The following is a 21,191-nucleotide window of genomic DNA, read 5'->3' as shown; positions in this document are numbered from 1 at the left end:
TATCTCCTACCAGACCTCTCCTTCTATCTCATCCGGAAAATGTTACTATTCTCTTCTTTATTGTCTCAATAAATGTATGCTGAACTTCTCTTATAAGCGCTCTCATCTAATTATATTTCTGTCTCATCCACTACTTTCTTATATCATCTCAACACATCCCCTTCTCTTGCCTTCATCTCTCAACCCACGACATCTTTCTCATAATTGCATCTCGTCGAGCTATTACTGCATCTCTCGCGACAGTGTCTTACCACTACATCACTGCATTGACGCCTTCTTAATTTGCATCTTTATGTTGTCTATCTTATCTCACCATATTTATTTGTCATTTAACTCTAATTACAGGAACAAAACTATTTGGCTTAGCATTTGTATCCAGCCAGATACCTAACCAAGGTACCTCCGATTAGCACGGTCGGCTACACACGGTGTGAAAGACGTTCAACATACGCACATACAAGGCATTCACAGTGTTCGGTATTATAGCATATGTGGTACACCTCTAAATTAAGGGGTGGGCCAGGATCGGGCATAGAAGCACAGAGGTGATGTTGCATGTGTCAGTGATAATTTGGGGCACAGTGGGTGGGGATGAGGTTGATGACAATGGTGGCAGCAGCGCTCTTGATTCCATCTTCCCCACCCGACGCACGTCACAGAGGTGTTGTCTGAAGTCTCAAGAATAATAAAAAAAAAACATCAAGTTCGCGCACTTTTGGCTCGGGGGTGTGAGACACGAGGCGTGGGACGGCAAGACCGGCGCGCTCCACCGCGCGTGACCGTGCCGCGGCTGGTGAAGGGCGACGGCAGTGGCGGATGAGGGCGGCACATGGACCGGGCCCGCGAGGCCACGAGGCGATGACAGACGCGGGCTTATCTCGGGGAAAATATCGAGCGACACACACCCAGATTATCGAGCGACACCCAGATTTAACGAGCGACACCCGCGCGCACGTACAACCATGTGCGTTCGTTTGAAAAAAAAGGAAACGCACCCCGATCCGCCGTGCAGCCGCCAGCCGGGCTCCCAAGCAGACAGAGGGCACCGCCCGAAAGGGGGCAAAAGAGGAACAGAGGCCGCCCCCCTCCCGCCACGGTGACGCAAAGAAGAGTGGCTTTTATGAGAAGGAAAACAGTAGCTGTGTGCCAGGTATCCACAGCTATGAAGCCATGTGTACCTTGGATCAGAAGGGGGAATCAGTTTAGAAACACATGACCAGAGTCCGTGACACTGGGTTTCTGTTCGCAGTGTTCTTTAGCGCGGCTGGATGATATCAGCCGTATTACATTATCTTTTGAACAGAGGTGCGGCAAGATCAAGTACTTTTTTCATCTCACTTCTTATCATGTATAACATTTTTATTAACTCTTGCTGTTTCAATACTATCCCCATTTCTTGGACAATCTCCATCACACATTTCATTATCCAGCAGTCTTCTACCTGAGCATTCACAAATAATCCGATCCATTTTCATCACCTATCTCATCCAGCAAACTCGGCCATCAGCTCCTTCATCACCGGCTCCATCTGCACAACCTCCACTATCGATTTATCTAACGCCTTCCTCCACACTATTATTTTCACCATCAACTACTCCACCATTAAATGAGCCGCCACATAATTGTATCACCTCCACAAGTAATCTCTTCAACAGCTTCTCAATCAACTTGTTCACCTCCATCATAGCCTGTAACGTTTTCAATCTCTGTCACCTATTCCGGGGAATTTTTTAACATCGCACTTCAGGCTCCACATCGAAATGCACATCTCCATCCAGTCTGGACCAGCCAACGATCCCTCTTTTCTGGCATCACCGCACCGCACGTTACCAGCAGGCACTGCATTCTATTATGATGTAATGCACTTGAGGTTCTGACCTGGCGTTCCTCGCGTGGCATTTAAATGACCTTTACACTGTGACTCATGCCACATACCGCAGTGCTGAATTGTAGACTATCGGGAATTAAACGCCTCGTGGGACCTGTTTGTGAGCTGTCACCACCGAGTCGCGCGGTGCCAAAGTTGATCTATCAATCACCAACGGTGTCCTTTAAGTCATGAAGTGCTGATTATATTGCTACAAATATGCAGCAATGTTGTGAAAACAGTGTTTATAAATATCACCGTGGTACTTTTTATACATTTGACAAGTTTACATGAGTGGCTGCACGGATGTAAAAATAGCCGCCAATAGCATTGTAGGCATGCGTAGACTTACGCGCCAAGTGTTCATATATGTAGGAAGCAGTGGCGAGATGTTAGAACCCTGCATCGTGATCAAGGTAAACGAGTTGGCCCCAAGTTCACTTGGCCCCCCCAAAAGTAGAAGACACTAATTGGGGATTCTTTGTTCACATTTTGTGCGCGCACCAAGCCGCTCGTGTGGACGTGTGTGCACGTGGCGGTTCGTGTGCAAGTGCGTCCGCTGCTGTTGCGTGCAAGGCTGCGTGCGCACGTGTCCGTGTGTTTTACGAGGAGGCATCTGTTGCATGCCTAATTATGGAAAACCGACACAGGATCATTGCCAAACCTCGTCCGCGTGTCCATCGGTTCAAAACCACGAGACACCTGCACCGTTTTAATAACTTTTCCATCTCAGCGGCCGACTCGCACTTGATGGGCTACATTCACCTACCCTTGTCCGCTGCAACTTAACACAGTTCTCCAGGAGGGACACGTGTACATATTAGCCCAAGTGAAAATCTTTGTCCCAAGTCCTGCTTCCTCCTTAACTGTAGGATTTTTTTTTTGGCATTAGCCATAGCTCAGTGCAGCGGTTTGAGTCTAATTAAATATAGGCGCACATGTCCTCAGGCCTCTTCATCTACCCTCGACCCCAAATAACCTCCAACTTTTTTGGACGGTGCTTTAATGAGCGCTTCGTGAAGCCAGGAAGACATCGTATTACCACCGGCTTTTACTGGCATTGCGGCTGCATTATTAAAAGGCTCAGTATACGCAACACGCCGACACTTTATGCATGGAATAAGAACCGTCTCGAAGACAGGCGACTTGAGCTATCTTGTCCTGCTTTAACACCTTATAGTCCCTTTGATATTCCAAGCCGAGTTTCCCTAACAAAGGGAAACATAATAACGCGAGACAAGCTCACCCGCTTAGAGAGAAAATAATTCACTTATTCACTAATCCGCTAATTCTTCACTGACCTTTAGAAGATACTGCCCAGCATGCGGGAAATGTCATTCTTTGAAATATTACACAAAAGAACCATGCTTGGCCGCTGTGAAGCTCGTTTCACACGTGCTCCAGCTGTGTGAAACGTGAACAGGTGGTCTGGAGGTCTCGCATCCATACCAGTTCTTCACAACGTGTCCCCATCTCTCTTTCCCGCTGACAAAATGTTCCGCAGGAAACAAATGATCTAAGTTGGGGCGCGCCGCTTTCCGATGCGCGTTTTCCATTCACCAACTTGTGGACATAAGAGCTGCAAGGACACTTTTCAACGGTACGGTATCCAATTGTGTGCCAATGTCATGGGCCAAAGAAGCATGGCCAAACGAAGCAATTACCAAAATTACCCAGTAGAGGGACACAAGTCAACTTACAAATGAGAAAATACAGCTCAATAGAGTTACCCCATGGATAATGAAGTGATGGTTAATTTAATCAAGGTGATGTTTTGTGGAAATATTACAGGCTACAACTAAACTGTTTGGGATTCTAAATTATACAGTTGATTTTCATGCTAATGTGTCTACACATCACATCTCATACATTATTGCTCATGGCTGTACTTGGATATCAATACAAATAGGACAAATAAATATTTATTACATTAGAGCTCAGATGAATGTGGTCATTTTCCACATAAATCCTGCATGCTTCGGAAATGAATCTGGCTTGGAGGGCACACACGCATCTCTTCAGCCTTAAAGTAACATGGCAGAATCCGCTCACTGAAAGCAATGGTAAGGCAGCCAAAGGATGGAGATGGGAAGACAAGACTTACCGATTCCAGCAGAACACCAAAAATAGTGCGAGACAGTTTTGAGCTGCACACGACAGCTGGGGCTAACCGCCTAAATGTAAAGGGTCTAATCCAACAGTGGAAATAAAAGAATGGAGGATTGCAATCATGCTGAAAGTTATCAATTATGTTTATGTCCCTTCAGCATATTAAACAGAGGAGCCCCGTCTAGGTAAGCCAGCTAATCAAATCGGTTATTGAACAAACTAATAAACTAGCTAGCACACCAGCTGTCTGCGTCTTGACTAGCCGGACACTTGTTATATATATCAACACTTTAAGACTTCCTTCGGGAACAACAAACGCAGTTTGAAATAAACATGTTAATTAATGCACAAACAAATATAAATATGTAAACAAAGTTAAAATAAACCATGGGGCGTATAATCTCTCCAAAGCAAACTTCTAACATAGGCAAACAAATCCAAGTCTGCACTCTGCCCAATAAACTAAAAATAAGAAAATAACTTTTTTTAAATCAGGAAATGCCCACTGAACTATATAGCACTTTTTCAGAAGCGACCTGTCCACAAATGATAGCTCAACGAAGTGGCTTATAATCACGTGCAAATGCTCTAAATGCATGTTTCTAAATGTGGTGGCAAAAAATCCAAAGGACCCAGAGAAAAATCCACGTGACTACGGGGAGAACATGCAAACTCCAAATATACAGGTGTCAGGGTCTGGATCGAACCCACAACCTCCTGTATACCAGGCGAGGTAGTTAACATCTCGCCACTGTGGCGCCCCCAAGTATACCCGACAGCCTACAATATACCACACCTTGCACTGAACCTATGAGTTTAATCTCCTAAATAAAGCCCTACAAAAACACTACGTACCTTTTACAACACAGCACCATACAACGCATCACCATATACCCTGTACATATAATCATACACCATGCACAGCACCCTACACGATGTACTACACCCTGCACAGTACTCTGCACTCTTCGAAGTACCATACACCCTATACCCAGTGCAGTACTGTACAAAATACCCTACACCCTGTAATAATCAGCCACGATCAATCCACTACTGGTTGAAGGCCTCCCTAAACCGTCGCCACCTCTCACGATCCTGTGATGTAATAATCTATCAAGCACCTGCACATGGGCTGACTTCATAGCTCCATCTGCACAGTGGCCATCATAAAATGTATTTGACCTTTGCTTTAACTTTTTGTTAAATAAATGAAGCCCGACTTTCAAAATGCAATGTTGATCTACTTGCTGTGCACGAGCCACCAGCCTTGCCTTCTCCACGAGCACACATTTGTCGTATTAAGAGGTCTCTTTGTTTTTAATGATGAGAAACACAATCCCGTTAAAACTCAGGTCAGATTGTGCCATTCCCGACAGAAGATTCGTCACAAGCCAAATGAAACGGGGCTTGTGCAACACCGATGGGACACCTGCGTTGGAGATGACTCAGGCAAGTCTAGGGCGCAGCCTCTCCCCACCGTGCACACATGATTGAGAGTTATGGGCTAGGGGGTGGAGGTGACATGGATTTACAAAGACCGGGGTCGACGCCCCTCTAATTCACAAGCGTCTTTGGGTTCATGCACGGAACGTTTACAGCGTGCACAGAATGCAAAAAAAGCTCACTCCTCACGACAGTAAGGATAATAATAATAATATCCAGAAACACTTGAGCGCAAGCACATCAGTGTTTCTGGATATTATTATCATCAATGTGCACTTTACGTACATATGAACGTCATGGCGGGACCCCGGGGTCCCGAATAAACGGAAGTCAATGTCGTAATTAAATTATTTACTTTTGGCGACTCCGTCCCAACGCACACATAAACGCCGCGACCCACCTGGCGCGGATCATTCTGTTGTCATGTCGTCCAAGCACAGCAGCGAGGACGAATGCGCAAAAGAAACAAAACTTTGAAACTTTGATTAGCGCATCGTGTAGAGCCCGTCGAGAGGAATAGAATGCCGTATCGTTCGCCTTCAACAGACATAAAATGAGGTCGCAACGCAGTTTATGCGAGAGTCGGGGGCTTATGGGAGCCCGGGGTCCCGCCATTAGGTTCGTATGCTTTCGGCAGTTCTGGAGGGTTAACCAGGATAACCACTGCAGCCTCAATGTGCGGCAAAAATGCTCACAGGGTGATGTCCACAATTTATTCCAGCACACGGCGCTGTACATCACGCAGGCACACAACATCATTATCACACGTACATTATGAAGACATCTCGCCAGTACCATTAATCTCCCAAAGTGCCAAGCGGGTTTGGGTATTAACGCCCGACGGCCTCGCCAGGCCACCAAGTACCCGGGACACGTGGTGAGGACTGGCAGGTGAGAGAGCCTGGTGCCACTACACCCATGACCCGAAACACGTCCTCGTACGAGAATAAATGGAAATAATTGTAGGATCTGCTTTCATCAAATGGCGACGCTTATTTCTCCAACGCTGCCGTGATGGGCCTACACAGAGACCGTGAAAACAAGCCTGCACGTCGGGGGGGGGGGGGTGTGGACACACGGGCACGTGCACACGTGCGGATTGAATGCGCACAAGCGCGTGCACGCCTCTCCCTGGGCCAGAATCCACCCGGGGAACGGACTCCCCCTCCAAATACAACGAACATTTTGGTCAAAGGTAGCGAGGCCGCCCAGCAAGGCCTGCTGCTGATTAATCCGTTACAAGCAGAACGCTGGCGCCTTCCCAAATTAGCAGCGAGCACCGGGAGGCTCGTGCAATGGTTCCCTCCCACCCAGCCTACATTGTGGTTCTCATCTCACTAACACACCCGCTCATTATACTCACACATATATACACACTTGACAAAGGCCATTTGTCCAAGCGTCGAGATCTACTTCTCAGATTAACAACATTGATTTATTTTCAACATTTATTTATTTTCAATCAGTGTATATGTTCTTTCTTGTAACATACACACACAAAGACAAAGATCCCCTCGTATGGCCTTTAACAGACTGACGGGGCAAGTGCTGTTCGCGAGCAGCGCCTATGAAGGCCAGCATGCCCCGTGCGGGGGTGGGTTGCCAACACCTCGCCCGGCCGCATTTGTGTTGAAGATAACACACCATATCAGGTATTAATTTAAGGCTGAGCCGATCTAGGGGAGGCCCAGGACAGTTGTTGGTCGTAATCAGGATCCAAACTCTGGTTGCCGGGTTCAAATGCGCCAACCACTGCACTTCCGTTCCCCAAAACATAGACACACGCACGCACACGTGCACACACGTACACGATCGGCGAGCGTGATGCACGTTGTACTTTGAAGGCGCACATGTGCACGTGACTAGGATACCTTGCGAGCGACCCCGATGGCGATGTAGCACTTCTCGCCAGGGTCAATAATCTCCACCTCGAAGTAGTGTCCGGTGGTGTTGAGGGGATGCCTCGCCTGAGCCAGCCCCACATCCATGATGCTCCGGCCTCGCCCCACATACTCCAGTAGCTGCGCACGGGCACAAAGGGGAAGGTGTTTCCCATTCACTCTCATGGACTGTCAAAGCGTCGAGATCTTGTTGCCTTCTCCCCGCACCTCCAATTAGCATTGTTGGCCAAGTACGGTGCGAAATAAGCTCAACATACATAAGACTGTCATTCTATGTGGTGTTAACGAGCACCTATTAAATCTGTCGTGGATTACAAGTGGAAGAGCTGACTATCGCCATGCTCAGGTGTCTTTGTCCCGTTGCCCATGTCACATGAGGCATCTGATATTGTGTGAGCATCAGCATTCGTGAACATTTTCTGGTAAATGGATTCCCGTCTTTTACATCAATTATCATCTACATTTTGCAAAATAATATTTGGTGGCCATATTGGATTATATGACAGTGGTTTGCTAAGCGTGGAGCACATTTTTTGATATGTTAGCATGTCTATCTTCAATCTTGATTTGAAGCTTTCGTGACTGCAGGAATCTATACTTTTTTATTCTTTCGGTAAAGTCACGTAGGTAGAAAAATAATACCTACGTGACTTTACCGAAAGAACCAAAGAGTATGTCTATCTTCCTTTATAGGAGAGAGATTAATTGTGAATTAATCGGCAGTCATTTTTTAAAATATATGCCTATACCAAGTATGTCATGTTATATAATCATTGGGACTTTGTTGGAAAAAATTGTATTTTAGATTAATGCTTGATGTAAAAAAAAAAAATTATCCGTGAACAACAAAACCCTTGGCAACCAATACTATAATAAAACGGTTGATTAAAATATAAAATACGAAACAGTTAATGACCTTCAACTGACACCTTGTCATTCACATATTTCGAGGAGGCCCATCTGTAAAGTTCAGGCATCCATAATCTGAAGGCAGGACTACATTTTTTATCATTTGGCAGACATTTAGAATTGTGGGTCTGTCTCCGAAGCTAATAGATTGATATTAATATCACATTTGACATAAGTTATTTAGTGAAACTGCGATGGCAGTGGTGCACAAGTGCAAATGAAAACCTCAACACATTCATCATTAACACTGCCTTAAAAAAGGCAACATAAGCAACAGGCAATGTATCAGGCATTGGGCCTTCTTCAGAGCACAGGACAGAGAAAATGGTCGACTGAAGAGAAAATCCATGAAAGCAAAACATAAACCCAGGCGACCGCCAAAGAAATGCCAAACACCTTTGTGCACATTTTATATCATAATTAATATAACAATCTATTTTGGAGAAAACTTACCTTACATTTCTCACAACCCCTGGAAATCTTACATAAGGACACACTAACCGAGATGCTGTCACATTAGTGCCAAGTTAGTTTCTAGTCACAGCACTCGCAGGCTCTTATTTTGACAGCTCTAGTTATTGTGAAAACACTCATAAGCAACTACTTCTGCCACACATCAGCGACCGAACAACAAGAGTGAATAATTATAATCGTCTTACTGTAATGAAGTTCAGCATATTATATAACTGATAAACTCTTCTTTAATTAAATATCAATAAATATCGTAGCTAAGTACATTTGCACAATGCTGTTTAATCACTTTTGTACCACTTTGTATGTTTACATAACCCAGTATTCGTGGGAGCGTGTCTACTCCATGAATACGGTATGCTGATTTCCATACTTGTGGGAAAGGCATTGTGTCTGATTGTCTAACGGGTCACACTTCGTCTAAGGACGTCATGGAATAATTCGTTTGGCCAGTGCACAGCTGCACCACACTGATGATACGCAAAATGGGCAAAACAAATATGTGACTGATGTTGTGCGGACACGTGCACTTGTGCTTTGGAACGTAAGAAACGTACTTGTGCACTGGCATGTGCTTTTGGCCGTATTTTGATTTGCACGTGCATGTGCATCATCCTGTTGCCGCACACGTACACTCGTGACATTGTCGTGTAGGGGTAGCTGCATTCATGTCGATGTACATGTGTGCACCTGCACGTATGTCTATTACGGGGAGTTGCGACTAAATCAGCCCGGTGTAGAAGACGTGGTCCACTACACTAGGATCACGGTGATGTGGGCCCAATTCCTAATTATGTCCACCCGTGGCCATGTAATACGAATACGGCCTGAGCCTTACTCCAGGTAGATTTAAACTAAAATTCGAACCCAGCTCAGTGTGGTCAACACCAGCATAGAACTGTTTTTTGTGTGTTAGTTTGTTGTCCTTGCCTCGCACTTCCAATTCGCACGGTTGGTGACATCCGGTGCCAAAGAAGTCCAAAGTACATACATAGAGACCACACCACTGTCATCTCTAGCTTAACAATACAGCACTTACCGGAACAGTACGTAATTCTGAACGGGGGGATATTTGTTTCTTACGTAAGAGCATGTGTGCGCGCATGGACTGGCGCACAAATGCTCTTGCATACGTGCGTGTAGGTATGTGAATGTGTGTGCGTGTGTCTATGTTTACCCCGCACCCCCCCCTTAACCTTCCACCACAATCGTTAGACAAGACCCTGAAACAATAGCCTCAGCAGGGCTGGGGGGTGGGGGACGCAGGCAGGCCGTCTCTCGTCAAGCCCTCAGGGTCTAATGGCTGTAATTGTGCGATGGCCCGTTGCACCTGTGGCGTCCTGATGGTCACAGGCCCCCGCCAGCCATGGGCCAGCTCCCCCCACTGGGGCCACACTTTCTCTCTCTCTCTCCCTGCTGCGTAGGCAAATGCGCTGACGTCACACTGTTATGGCAACAAAATTATTAAACAGGCGATAACAATGCTGAAATAATACAAAAACTAAGAAAAAACGGATGACTGTTTTCTGTCTGAAGCCTGAATCACGGCCCACTTATATGCTGCGAACTTTTAACAAGGCTCAACTCAAGGGCTTCCCTTTGAGATCCATCACACCACCACAGCCGTATACATACATAGACCCAAATCCCATGTCATTCCCATCATCAAAGATGAGCATTTATTGCCCAATGGCTTTTACTTGTGCCAAAATCAACCTAAGCTAAACCAGAGAACCCGCTATCACCTCCGGATAGAATATAAGACTTTGGGGGCTTGCACAGTGTACCAAATAAGGGTCCCATGGCCACACCATACATGTTTATAACAGGTTAACATGTACCTAACTGTGTGTACACGTCTGTGCACGTAATTATGAAAGTGATAGATAAAAGTGTTGTTAAACGATGACCGGTAACCATTTTCAAAATTGATGACTGATTCTGAAAGTCAGGAATCGGTAATAAATGTGAGTGGTATTTTAGTAACGAATGCACTCATTGGCACACGTGTATGTACAGACGCACGGTGTGTGAGATACCCTTATCCAGCAGTGGCTTGATAACAGTGCTGCACATGTACGTATGCAGATATTGAGCCCAAACTAGAGGATATTTGGACATTCCAATGTAGGCTCAGAAGCATCAGGACATTTGACTCTTTCACAGACAAGTTAACCGTCACATGCTGTTTAACCTAGAGCCACAGAGGCCCATGCAGCTGCAGGTCCTGCTGACAATGGGAGTTGGGGCTGACCAATTGTTTCACCCACTTGCCCTTGCAGCAGGGCCAGATGCACACGCATGTGCTCGCATCTCGCTGGCATGCGCGACGTGACAGCAGGAAAACACGACGTTCTCATTATGGACATTCTTCGGGCCACTGACTGCTTGGCTGTGGCCTACCTTGCATTTGTCTCCCCCCCCCCGGTGTCATTTTCCCCCCCGGCCGATTCATTAGAAACGGGAGCGCCTGCACAAACGGAAATTCAATCCCGCATCTTAATCTCGGTGCGTGCAGGTCTACACGGGTCCCAGGTTTCCCTTCGTCCGTCGCCTCCTCTCCCGCTGGCCCCACCTCTCCGCGGGTCCCGGACCCTAACCCCGCAATGCCCCCCTTCACTCGAGGGACCTTGCTGGGGTCCACCATCCATCAGCAGCGATAAAGATCGCCCCGACGCGCGCTTTGTAAGGGCATGCCAACCGTGTGATAGTGCGGCAAACCAATTGAACCGCACAAACTCGAGATCAGTACAAGTCACTGAAACAAAAAATTGTTAGTCTTGTAAACGAGCAGGCATGCCTAAAAATTGTTCTTCGTTGGTAAGTTGAACTTCTTTCAACCGTGCTAATCGGAGGTGCGATTAGTGAAGTAATGTTAAACTGTGCATTTGTACAGCTTAGTATAGTTATATGTAACGTGCAATATATTGTATTTCAATTGGTTAAGAGCTATAGTTGTTTACATGCATTTGTTGTATTGCGTATGTTTATGCAAATATATTCATTATGTTGAGAAGCAACACTTGGCAATAATATTGAAAACTAACCTAAATGCTTCCCACACCCCAAACTCATGCTTTCCCCATGGACTTTTACAAACGCAAACAAACATTACGATTCACACTTTCTCTCACGCACAGACAGTTACTACAAACAAGACAAAGATCCCCCATGTAGCCTTACGAGACTGTCGGGGCAAGTGCTGTTCGCGAGCACCTATGAAAGCCGGCACGACACACAAAGGGGTGGGGGGCCAGCACCACTCCCGGCTGCCTTTGTCTCCCTAGTGGCGATATTTACACACCGCATCAGTTACTCAACTGAGGCTGAGTCGACCTAGGGAAGGCCCAGGACCAATTCAGATAACCGTCACTGGTGTTGGCCGTGAGTCAACATCGAGCTCTGGTCGCCAGGTTCGTAGCACAGTGCTAACTGTTGCACCACCACTCCCCCCGCACACGCCACGCACACACACCTCGGATTAGAACGGTGCAAAGGAAGTTCAACATACAAGCTAACAGACATACCAACGCACACTAAACACACAAGCTAACACACGCATTAACAGACCCAGTCATAAGTATAGTCACAGACATACAAGCTCACAGGCATACATACAGAGACAAAGATCCCCTATATCCACTCGTGGTGCAGGTTTCTGTTAGCAAGCACTTATTAATGAATGTACGGAGCATAAGGGGGTGGGGTGTGGCCAGTACCACACATGGCCACCTTTGTCTCGCCAGCTCTGATGGTTACAGATTGCTTCAGGTACTCATTTAAGGCTTAGGTGACCTAGGAGAGGCTCAGAAACGGTTCAGATAATCGCCACAGATCGAACTCTGGTCATTCTACCCACTTATATAGACACGTGCAATGTCACTCGCTGACAAGCAAATTTTTGCGGTACATATACACACACACACGCTGCAATAACAATCACTAAACCCTCACACACAGAGAGCTCTGGAGTCTTCTACACACCTCAAGCAGTCGACCACTCACGACCCTCGATCACATGCATTCACGGGAGAAATACAATACACTTCCAGGTAATACAATACTCGCACGTGAAACAAAGCACTCGCAACAAAACACAACATATGGGACGTGCTCGTGCCAACGTGACCGAAACAACGCTTGGTAAATTTTTAGAGACTTTAATGGTCACAAGATGCGCTGACGAACAACAATAATCACAAAACATCTTGGCGTGTACCAGTGGCCCACACTGTACCCTCGAGGCCATTTACAGATCTACAGATGGTGCTCACTTTTTTTGGCCACGATCATGGCCAAAAAAGCTCCAAATCTGACACTAGGCTACACTTGTTTGTGTGGCACGACGCTCGCAAGTCCCCGGCGATTACCGGGTCATGTTATGTAGCCACCATGTTTAGAGCGACACAAGTTTCTGATTTCCTCCTATAAGGTGCAGCGTTACATAACCTCTTGCACACCCCCACAAACCCAGTGTGGCAATGGTCCATGTATTTCAATTTGACAGACCATAAAACACGAAGGAAATAGCTTATATAAAAGCGCATTTTAAGTTCTATTATTATTATAATATTATTTTTCCTGTAAAACACATCAATCTAGATGGCGGCTGTGCATTCCAGAAAAATGAAGGGAAAACATTTTCCTTCAAAGAGAAGTAGCGGCTGCAGCTTATGGAGGCACGTTGGCACAGCAGTGTCGTAACAACCAGCGGCTAACATGCCCCAGTCTTTGAAATAAAGCCGACACTGTCTGAACGCGGGAACTGTCCGTTTAAACCCTCTCAGCACTTAGAACGCCACTGTCTGGTCGTGAGAACTTGTAATCTCCTAAAACGACCTTGCCTCTGCTTCAATATCTATATTTCAAAACTTGCCAAAATCTCGAGCTTTTCTAGGAATAACCCTTGAGTGCGGTTCCCTGTAGTGTAAAGGTGTTCGACTGGTTTGCCAAGCGTGGTTCTGTCCAAGTTTGCGGTGACTGACATTCGTGCCTTGTTTTTTCCCCAACTCGCAGCGAACAGCGCGTTCTTTGGCAGATTTCATTGCTATTGTTTGCCCCTGGAGCCCTGGAATAGACACCTGCCTGATTAATGATGCCACCCAAAGTTACCCCACATAGTGCAATTGCTAAAACCAAAAACACTGCCTTTAAAGTCCCCAAACGTTTAACAAGAGACTATGAACCTCGACGAAAAACCCTCGCTCAGCTTAATTATGCCACGAAATAGTTCTAAACTTGGCCGTTTTACCAATTCCCCTAAGCAGACCAGATTATTTTTTCATTTGTCAATCATCAACACGCAAGACTAGCTTTTGTTTCGATCGGACACCGCCAAGGTTTTCGCAGAGTGTCGCGCATCTCCTCTTTTTTATTGACGGGAGAAACTGACGTGGAGGAGCTTGGCCCACAGGTGGCTCGTGCAGGACCCAGAACAGACTGCAAATGTGACTTGTGCAGCACACCTGGCGGCACCAGCATCACCGTCACGAACATTTTGACCGCTTCATGCAACCCATGCAACAGCTGGGCCCCAGGACAAATCTCATGGCAGTAGCAGCTACTTTAGATCCGGTTTGAACCTTGCAAAGGCTCTCCTGGGCACTTTATTTCCACTCTTTGTTTCTCCCTTGCTTCCTGCTTTAACATTTTATCCCGTAATCGACATCATTTATCCCTTCAGTTTTTTTGTTACTTTTTTGACATCATGGGAGAAAACTTGGGAAACGTAACTACTAGTAACGCGAATCTGGAAACAGTCCAAGTAAATGACTTTGAATTAAACTTTTTTTATCATTAGTTCTGCAAAATCCATGAGCTCATTGTGCCACAATGAAAAGTCTTCAGAATGTACATGCAGCCATGCCCAAAAAAGTTGCAAAGTTTGTCACCAGGACTATCTCAAGGTGAACGATCCCATTCCTTATTTATCCTTGTACACATTTTTGACAATTTTACAACTTATTATTTTTATCGGACAAAAAGCTTAATTCCTGTATGAGAAGCTCCTAGCCACAGCAAACATCCCATTATATTATTGGTTCTTTCGGTAAAGTCACGTAGAAGGGGAACAATAAAATAATAAAAATATAAAACTTTACCGAAAGAACCAAGAATATGAATCCCTGCAGTCACGAAAGCTTTAAATCAAAATTTAAAACATCCCATTGTTCCAGGGGAACCAGATTCAACACTTTACAGGACATCTCCCAGTATCTAAGTGACTATGATCTCACCTGTCATCAGCCACAGTAAATTATGCTGCTGGATGCAGCGGCCATCACCCCAGCTAGCGGTGTGTCCTGTACAAGCCCACTTAATTTTCTTGATTAGTTTGGATGATAGAATTCATTTCCGTATGTTCTCCAATCCAAGTGTTCCTATTCCTGTCTCTCAATGTAATTCCAAGCATGCATCTCCATGCTTCTGTGCGTGCTTTAAAATAACTTTTGTTCCGTATTTTTTTGTGAATGACCACATTTCTGAACCATGTGCAGGAAGTATTGCATTGATTACAAACCGTCTTATTTAGGCACATTGGTATGTTATTTTGTTACTTCACAACTAAGCATAATAAGGGTTTTCCAAGTCTTACTGCCAATTTGGAATTTATAATGAGCAATCCCCAAGAGACTTTTGTCACAGTTGGGGTGAGTTAAAAAACTAGCCGTTTTTGCAATTTATACATGTACTACCGAAATAGCTAAACATGCAGCAAAACATTTCCTATAACATGCATGAGTCACATGGTTATGGAAACGATAATGCACTGTAAGCCTGGTTGTAATTGAAAAGACGTTATATATTTAAAAAAAATAATTGAACTAAGAAAAAATTCCTATGGGACTTTGCCACAGAACCAAGGTTGTGTGCAGATGATGGTAAGGTGTTGCGTAGGTATGTACTCAATTGTCGTAACATTAATGCAGTGTTTCTCAAACTTGTTTGGCCCGCGGACCTCTCAGTCGAGGCAAACATTTCCGGCAGACCACTCAGCCCCTCACCCCTGGTGACAAAGCGCATTCACTTATCTCTCTCAATACCAGTAGTACAAAATCATTAATATTACCGAAACATATTTTTTTACGCAGTTAGAAGGTTTTTCCTAGAGTTAGGGTAGTTCAATCAGGGTAGTTTACCTAACTTAATTCAAAAAAAAAAAATCAGTATAATATTAATTACTGCCCGAAGCAAAAGGTATAATAAACATTGTCATTATTGTCCGGATCCATCTGCATTTGCAACAGCAGCCCCAATGACCACCTGGAGGACAGTCGCGGACCACCCGGTGGTCGGGGGAGCACACTCTGAGAACCACTGCATTAGGTCAACGGTATGCTGGTTCGACCACGTCTAAATCACAGCCTGATTGCATGTGCTGAAGGGAGGACACTCTTGCCCTTCATTAACACAATCACTGGTAAGCCGACGTGTATTTTTACTCCTCTCGCAGCGTGAGCCATGGCGCATCGAAAAAAATATATACCCGAGTAAATAAATAAATAAACGGGAGAGGAGAGTTTCTCACTGAGGAGTCCAGCAGGAAAAGGAAGAGGATGTGTTTGCAATTATTTATTTATTCCCAGTTTCTGACAATTTATCCAGCGATTGTTTAAACACCTTTCAGCGAGAAATGTCAGCGGGCTGCCTGAGCCCCCTGCCTTGGGAACCGGTCAGAGGAAATGATACCGTTCCCAGAGAACGTAGGACGAGATTCAATGTGAGATCTCATCTGTGTGCGCACACGCGCACCCGATAAAGTTCAAACACACGAGCGCACTGCGTACGTGCGTACGTGCGAACACACATGCATACACACTCACGTACTCGTACAAATGCAAAGCTCACACGTACGCGTCACGTACATCGCGTGCGCAAACTCTGAACACGTGTGTGGGTAACACACACACGCACACATGAACATGCGAGCACAGACGCATGTGCAATCATACGCTTGGGAAAGAGAATGCGGTGTGCGCCAAAAGACACAGTCAAATGAGGAACGTGCTCACACACCAAAGCATACACGCGGAAGGAGTGCCAGTGGGTCCACAATGTTATCGGCAGATGGGGGGAGTGGATCACTTGGGCTTGCATTGAATTCCCTGCCAAAATGGGTCCCCTCTAACCGTGCCCCGGACGGGCGGTGCACGTTGTCATCGTTCCGTCGGTCAAACCTTTCGTTCGTCACGAGGTCAAGCCACACCACATGGTACCGTACAGCACACCCAACAGCAACAAAAACCTTTATACGGTCATGCAGCGGTAGACGCCTAGCCACCACAGACTTGCGTCAATGGGTTAAGCGTTGGACATTTGTGGGGACAAGTGACTGCCCAACACGTAAGCACGTCCACAATTAACTTTTTTGCTTCCAGTATTACAGCAACCCGTGACGACCATGCTGCAATAGTATTGGTTTTAATGATCCATCATCATAAACGCGTAGGCAATGAAGGCCCGTAGTACCATCCAGAGTGTCCACGCTTTACCACACTCTAGAAGGAGGCTTCTTGCAAGGTTAGGCCGGGATCACGACAGATCTGACGAAACCACGAGCCCCTTGGATGGCCAACTCGACGGTGCCACGATCGAGTCAGACTAGATCCGCTCTTTAGCTGGATGGACAGTCAGAGGCCACCGCATGTTGCAGTGTCGTCCTCCATTCTTGCAACGTTACCCAATCTAATTGTCCGCCTTGGCGGAATACAATTCTTGAGAAATTATAATCTGATTATACTTTTGCTGCTCTTTCCATGTTGTACCACTCGATGACCTCCAGCCATATACGCGGATGACCAATGAAGGATGCCACCCAGGTTGAGATCCAACCACTCATGTGCATGGCCAGGAATCAAACCTAGGCCGTTGAGATAATAGTGCATTGCTACCCAACGGATGATTCAAACACTCAAGATACTTGTACTGTCTACCTATGAATACACACCTGTCAAATGTCCATTTATCACAGCTATGAGATTATTGCTCAAACATCCAGTTCATTTGTGCTTGACCTTAGCCCAATAGTCACTTGGGCAGGTCATGGACAGATTAATAGCGCCAGGATCCAAGCCAGGGGTGTGAATGAAGACCCAACGGCGACCACAATCAGCAACGAAAGCGCTTTACAGGCCAGCTGGAATGGAAGTGCGGCAGCTGGAGATGGGAACTAGGTAACCCGGCAGACAGCCGACGCCGGCAATCCCAGGGTCCTCCTTTCCTGACAAACAGGCTCTCCGCACGCACACACCCGCCACTCGTGTGCACATGAGGCACCAAGGATCCCTCGCACCACTACGCATGCAAGCATTCTCAAGATTCGTTTCTTAAAATTGAACGTTACGCCCAAATCGTGGCACAGCAGTTATTTACGTTGCAAAAAAAATCTATCACAATTATATGAAGATGTTACCTTTCGGCGAATGGAATGAACGTGGCAGAATGTAAGACAGATACGATACAAAGAGGAAAGTCCACGTGGAACAAAGAAAATGGATGATTGAATACAATTCGTGACAGTTCAACAATTTGTGCGAGGTGGTGATTTGTTGCATGCTCAGCATTCGCACAGCAATGCACGCATATCCCTGCATACACTCCTTATTTTTTTTTACCTACACCTCAACTCCACACACACAAAGAAAAAAGATCCCCTATAACATTACAGGTTGTTGGTGTTGGGTAATTAGAAAATGTCTGTAAAGGCTAGCACAAACATTTGTCAAGAGGCTTGTATCATGGACGGCCAGCTACTTCTTCCTCCCTTCACTGATGTTGATGGTAAAACAAGGGCTCATTTTAGCTTAAGTTAACCAAGGGGAGACACAGACCAGGTCGAGATACAATTTTACCACTGATACGCATAGCCAAGAATTTAACTTAGGTGGCCATAGCACAGTATGTTAAATAAGATGCCACCACTTACAAAACACACAATGTCATACTCCTCACGAGACACAAAAACCCCATACGACCTCGCTACACATGCACGCACTTAAGCACCCACAAAGAAACACACATCGCCACACCCCTTTACTTAAAACAACAACAGCATCAGCAGGCGCAACACGAAGGGATCATATCACCAGACACCTGAAGTTGCTAAAAACCCCCAAGGGTATCTGTTAGCGCTGAGTCAAACGTTATAGTTGGTGGCATGGCAGCCTGGGACAGAGAGCTCAGAGAGAGTTATTGCTCGTTAAACATACACTGGATAGAAACTGTATTGGTAGCAAGCTCCGTTAATCCTTCTCCCTGCTAAAGCCTGGAGAAAGTGACTGAAACCTCGTAAAATAAGGCTGTCTTCAGGGTCATCAATCAATTTAGTCTGCTTTGTCCATGGAACCTTATTAAATGTGGCGAGATGTTAACTCCCTCACCTGGTATGCAGGAGGTTGTGGATGCGATCCCAACCTTGATGTCTGTATACTTGGAGTTTGCATGTTCTCCCCGTGGTCACGTGGATTTATCTGCAGGAGATCCGGTTTTTCCCTCAACATTTAGAATCAACATCCGTATGATCAGCCACTTCGCTGGGCTATCATTTGTGGCAATGTTGCTTCTGAAAAAGAGCTATATAGCTCAGTGGGCCCTACCTGGTAAAATCAAAATAGTTTAGTTCATGAGAATAAGTTTTCCCCTTTTTTCTGGCAACAAAACAGGTGTCAAGTTAAAAAACCAAACTGAATCATTTTACAAGGAATCATGTCAACATTAACCACAATACTTGTGGTCAGAATGCAAACAAACTGATTGGTCCACACCAGAGACAGCTTTTTTCAAGTATTGTGGTTAATGCAGACATGATTCCTTGTAAAAGGTTCCAGTTTGGTGTTTTAACATCTCAACACCTGTTTTGTTGCCAGAAAAGAGGGGAAAACCTATTCTCATATTTTGGTTCTGGCAAAGGAGGTCCCATGATGTAGTTTAGTTTACTTAAAATTGTATTCCAGATACCATTCCAATATGCACAGCATGGAAACTTTCACGCTTGCGAGCCTTCCTGGCGATGCGCACAAAAAAGTAATTACAATTAGCACCAGACATGGACTCTCTCGTGTGCAATGGCTAGAGGGCAATATTGTGACTTTGAATACCTTTCATTTCTATCAAGTAATTCAACAATTAATTCTGTTTAATAGTAATATTTTCAAAACCCAAAAGGCTGGTGACAGCAAGCTCACATCACTCTGCAGTGCTGCCACTTAATAGTAGTCATGATCATTTATTTACTCAGGAATTCACAAGGATGTTCGTTCTTAGGAGGGTCCGACTTGAAATGTATGATTTATTCCGAATTATTAAAAGGGCACATCTTACATTATTTTGCCTGGAAAATCGCTTGAAATTGAATCTCTTTATTCAAGAATGTGAAGGGAGTTTTTTGACACGTAATTGGAAAACACCTAATGAGGGGCATGCAAACAACTTCATGAACCTGGGCAGCAAAGCAAGGAAACTGGAGAAAGCAAATATTTGTTTAGCAAATGACACTTTGCCTCTGGTTTAGTTTTACTATTCATTCCAGCAGACTCTTCTCCTCCCCAATGAATGTGGTTGATGCCATGTCATCGTCATGTCTTCGAGTGCCCATATTTATCTCCCTATAATACCTCCCTCACCTGGAATGCCATTCATATTCCCTCTTCTGTACAGCATCCCAATATATTTACACCTACGATAAAATAACCCTGAATGTGCCTGATCCCATCGGATCTCAGAAGCTGAGGATAAAAAAAACCTGGCGAGGCAAGTGTTGTACGCCTAATACTGCAAGGGCTGCAAGGTAACAGGGGGTGGCAGTGCAGCAATGGGTGCAGTCCATAGATGGTTTGGTCCACTCACTGATTTGAGTTTGTGAATTGAACCTCTGGTTGTGCAGATTATTGAGCCTCATCCCCTCGTGTGCGTGGGATTTCTCCAGCTTCTCCAGTTTCCTTCCACATACCAAACATTCATTTAAGGAATTGGCCAAACATCCGAATGGCCAAAAACATCACAATGAAAATAATCCTTAACCTCAGTGAGGCTTTCCTGAATTTTGCAATGACATCTCAATGATACAAATTCAACTGTTGTGAGCCAAGGGAAAGTGTGAAACAGACTGAGAAATGAAGAAAAAGAAATAAGACGGTGAGCGGGAGAGTGTGGGAAGTGCGGAAAAAGCCATTATTGCAGAGGGGGGCGTGATGTGGGCCGGGCAAGGCGATGCTGTGCCAGTTGTATCCTGCAGAGGCCAAAGAAAGCACGGCATGGGCTCAGCACTTCGTGCGTACGCTTGTGCTCGCACAGACACACACACACACGGCAACATTTGCACTCATAGACGCCGGCACACAAAGGCACACAAAGAAGCGTGCACATACGCATCTCTTACCCAAGAGGACAATAATCGCCTCTGCACTGAGCACTCCCTTAAGCTAGACTGTTGGGGAAAGAGTTGTCAACGAGTGCTTATATTGTACACGAAGTAGTGTTGTGGGCCAGCAGTA

The 21,191-nt window shown here is 45.5% G+C and overlaps 1 protein-coding gene across 5 annotated transcripts in view; it reads right to left on the bottom strand.

The window, feature by feature from the left end:
- The window catches only part of SPRYD3 (SPRY domain containing 3), a 135,675-nt gene that overhangs the window by 52,301 nt on the left and 62,183 nt on the right, over positions 1 to 21,191 (bottom strand). For all 5 annotated transcript variants that reach the window (XM_032945130.2, XM_032945118.2, XM_076060159.1 and 2 more), the window contains one exon: positions 7,291 to 7,440. In XM_032945130.2, the coding sequence (XP_032801021.1) occupies positions 7,291 to 7,440 (150 nt within the window). The remainder of the gene's footprint in view (positions 1 to 7,290; positions 7,441 to 21,191) is intronic.

This window comes from Petromyzon marinus, chromosome 4 (genome assembly GCF_048934315.1).
Source record: "Petromyzon marinus isolate PM22_M1 ecotype Great Lakes invasive population chromosome 4, UKy_Petmar_22M1.pri1.0, whole genome shotgun sequence".
NCBI lineage: Eukaryota > Metazoa > Chordata > Hyperoartia > Petromyzontiformes > Petromyzontidae > Petromyzon > Petromyzon marinus.
Note: the sequence above shows the minus strand (reverse complement) of the source record. Positions and strands in the feature narration are given on the sequence as shown.